Consider the following 4,061-nt stretch of genomic DNA (forward strand, 5'->3'; position numbering starts at 1 on the left):
ATATATATAAATATATATATATAAATAAAAACATTTTTAATACTTATTCCCACCACTATAACTTCACTTTGTCTAAGGCAGGATACAACCATGGAATTACTTTTCTTAATCCAGAAAGTGTAACACCTGCTAAAGGTAGAAATAATGAGATTTTAAGTGAGAGGGGGGATACAGGCTTACTTGGTCGGGAAAACAGACCTACTAGGAAGGCATCCAACAAACCCATCAATTTAAATAAAAAGATAAGCAACAACAGGAAATTAGATGCTGTAACCAGTGGGAATGTTAGTTTATATAATAAAGGTAGTGAGGTGATTGAGCGGATTAGAGCAGCCTCTATTGAGAAGAAAAATACTGATAAAGTAGCCACACCTAATAATCAAGTCGTGACTTTGGGAGGGGTTGAAAGAGCATTTAAGTATTTTCGAAACTAACAATTATAGGCGCCACACTCAAACTTTGATGGTGGAAATTAATTTTGGTGTTGAATCTGTTATAAACTTACCCACTCGTATTAAATATAATAAAATCAGGGGATATTATGTTATATGGCGAATTAAATTGCATTGCATATGGTATGTGGTGTGCTATATGTAATTACTATCCCATGATAACTCCTGCCTAGCTGGTCTGACTTCATCATATTTTTGGTGATTAAACTATTTTTTCCTTTCTATGATGTTCTGAGATGAGTTTTCCTGTTGATGTGTACAGCAGGCTGTTGCAGTATACACAATTTTTCATGAATGCAGAGTTGGATATTACAAGCTCCAGGAGAGTAATAGGTTGGGTCCATGTCAAGAAATCCCCACTGTGAAATCATTTCTTTGATCCTGAAATTTCCAAATGAAGGGGGGGGGGTCAAGATGGTGGAGATTTTCCTGTCTTTACATTTGTATGAGTGCATTTAAACAGGAGTAGCTAACCTTAACATTTTGAGCATCAAAAGAACTATAATACTTATAGGTACTTGGGAAATGCTGCCTAATTAGGAGCATGAAGGTTTAACTGATTTGTGTTCCTATTTGGTGTGTGTGTGTGCATATGGACAGACAGACAGACAGATATTTACATAGTTAATGATTAAAAATAAATCAAAAAGAAATTTTGAAAAACATGTAAAGAGGTAAATCTTCCTACCTGGCAGATAATTAATAGTCAATTGCCAAATGATGCGTGAATTATGTGACAGGTGAAATGTGTACAGTTTTAAACTGTTGGGAATATCTTTCAGTTTCTTCACACGTCTACTCTTGGAGCCAGAAGCTAACTTTTTGATGGCTAAAATAGTTTGTCTGCGTGTTTCATCTGTTAAATCTCTGCACTTTAAAGTAGTCCAAACATCTTGTGTACAAATGACTTTCCAATTCAAATTTTCAAATGAATTCTCTTTGAACAAATCTTCATTTCGATTGTCGTCATCATCATCATCCTCCTCCTTCTCAGAGTCTGTCTGTTCACAGTCTTTAATTACATCTGGATTAAAATCCATACATATGTCAACTTTTAGATCTGGCTCTGTAATTCTTTCAGAAATAGTTTCTCTTCTCTCTTTGACTATCATGTTAAATGGATTCATTTCTTCATATTTATATTCAGTTAAAGATTCTATTTTAGCCTTCATTTCACTCTCTAAACTTTCTGGAACAGATTTCAAAGAATTGTCTTCCTGATTCTTTTCCTTCTTTGGCTTTGTCTCAATTTCTGTTGTTAAATAGAATAAAGAACTTCATTAAATTTCAAATTATTTTCTCTTATATATTTACAATAATCTTTCTCATTTAACAGAGAGTTAGCCAAGAGATTATAATCACTGTTAATTACTAGGGTTGTTAATCCATAACCCAGTACTTAGTATGGATATAATCTCCAACAGGGAGTGCAGAAGAAGGTTTATATAAAATTAAGGATGGCATTTGCTACATTGTATGACATAACAGATGGTACCCCTCACCCTTCTAACCATCAGTGCATAAAGAAGAATGTTAATGCTGAGATCAATGTTGTCAATAAAAACCGAGAGAGTACGAGGTTGTTGTAATGCATAAAGTTTGTAATCTCTGCCGGAATTATTTATTCAACTATAGAAACAGAAGTGATGTCTTCAACAAGTTCCACCCTCATAGCACCAGGGCCGGTTTTAAGTCAGTTAGGCAGATTTGTTCAAATTGGGCCTCATGCCAAGAGAGGACCCTATGCGCATGCTTAAACAGAGAATGCTAAGATGAATTTTTAGTACATGAAGCCCTCAATGATTTTTGGTTAGGACTAGGGTACTCCATCAAGCATAAACTATTAGTCTTCAGCTTCTGTAGAGCAGAGGGGCCCCACTTGACAATTCTCTAATTGGGCCTGCACCTCCTAGCACTGACCCTGCCTCACATTTAAAATTATTAGATTTATAACTTGCAAAGATACCCGGCGTTGCTCAGGAGTAAAATGGTCTAGTTTGTGTGTGTGTGTGTGTGTGTGTGTGTGTGTGTGTGTGTGTGTGTGTGTGTGTGTGTGTGTGTGTGTGTGTGTGTGTGTGTGTGTGTGTGTGTGTGTGTATTACAGTTATGTTAAAACAGGTGACATGGGAAAGTGCAGCATTGATGATAAAACATCTGTGGATTGGAGTAAATGACTGATCTCCCACCAGAAGTCTGTTAAATAATGTCACCTTCCTTACCTCTGTCTCCTGCAGGTGTTTCTTGTGTAGTTGTTCTTGAGTTACTTTTGGCAGATTTAGTTCTTTTTTTGCTAGTTGCTGGTCCTTTTTTTCCATTTGTACTTGATACAAGGCCATCACCATGGGAACCAATTTGGGGCTTCGAAGTTGTATTCTCACTTGAGTCTAAAATATAAAAGAGGGAGACACATTGGCAGCAATGAATAGTGATTGTGTTGCTTCATCTGGTTAAGTTTGCACAGATTTACCAGTCTCAATCACATCATGGCCTAATGGTTAGGGTGTTACACTTACAATCTGGTGATCATGGTTCAATCCCTGGATTGGGAAGCATGTTGTGTTCCTGAGCAAAACACTTTATTTCACATTGCTCTAGTGCTGTGTGAGGACTGACAAGTCAAAGAATAGACCCAATGTTTCCTCTGCAGATCATAAAAGATGACTAAAAGAGGTTGAGGTATGATTTGAACTCCAACCTCATGAAAACCTTCACCAGCAAAGTCTACCTAAACAGACCCATGGGTTGGACGGTTGCCATCTGAATAGTGCAGAGGTGTCATCCACCAGGATTAGTAAGGAAATTTGGTTATTGTTGGCATAATAGCCTTTGTCAAAGGCTATTTATGCCAACAATAACCAGATTTCTAAATTTCTGTTAATCTTCCCACCTGAGCTAGTAATAGGACAAAACAGGTGTAAAACTGTATTCTTACCTTCTGACAAAGGTTGAAGCAAAATCTGAAATGAATTAAAGAGAAAGTTAAAACCATCTTGGAATTTGTGCATCAGCATAAATATTCATGGGTGGGTGTGTTCATATGAATGTATATAGGCACACACACACACACACACACAAGTATACATATATATTTATACACATACAAAACCCACAGATAATGGTTTGTGGAAAGAAGTTTCCCTCCCAAACACATGGTGCCAGGTTCAGTTACACTGCATGGCACATAGGGTGAGTGTCTTCTACTACAGCCTTGGTCCAACCAAAGCTTTGTGAGTGTCAGTCTGCCTCTGTGTGTGTGTGTGTGTGTGTGTGTGTGTTACTGTCTTCTTGCCTTGATATTGTATGATACTTCAAATGAATGTTATGGTCATACAAATGATGTCTTTTGTCTCCAATTTTCTGTGAAAACATGTCTAGCCACAGGGTAAAAATGACCTTACTTAGAAACAGATAAGGGTTGGCAACAGGAAGGGCATCCAACCTTTGAAAATCTGCCTCAACAAATTCTGTCCATTCCATGTGAGCACGGAAAGATAGACATGATGATGATGATACACACACACACATATGTACATACACATAAAGAAGCACATCTGTTTACATTATATATATGGATATATATATATATATATATATATATATATATATATA

General features: G+C 36.7%; 1 protein-coding gene across 1 annotated transcript in view; it reads right to left on the reverse strand.

Annotated features, from left to right (window-relative positions):
- LOC106869001 (TPR and ankyrin repeat-containing protein 1) overlaps window positions 1-4,061 on the reverse strand; it is a 27,217-nt gene that overhangs the window by 19,249 nt on the left and 3,907 nt on the right. The window contains exons 4-6 of the mRNA XM_014914488.2: window positions 3,385-3,409; window positions 2,672-2,836; window positions 1,141-1,704 (exon numbers count right to left, since the gene is read on the reverse strand). Coding sequence (XP_014769974.1) covers window positions 1,141-1,704; window positions 2,672-2,836; window positions 3,385-3,409 — 754 coding nt within the window. The remainder of the gene's footprint in view (window positions 1-1,140; window positions 1,705-2,671; window positions 2,837-3,384; window positions 3,410-4,061) is intronic.

Source organism: Octopus bimaculoides, chromosome 23 (assembly GCF_001194135.2).
Source record: "Octopus bimaculoides isolate UCB-OBI-ISO-001 chromosome 23, ASM119413v2, whole genome shotgun sequence".
NCBI lineage: Eukaryota > Metazoa > Mollusca > Cephalopoda > Octopoda > Octopodidae > Octopus > Octopus bimaculoides.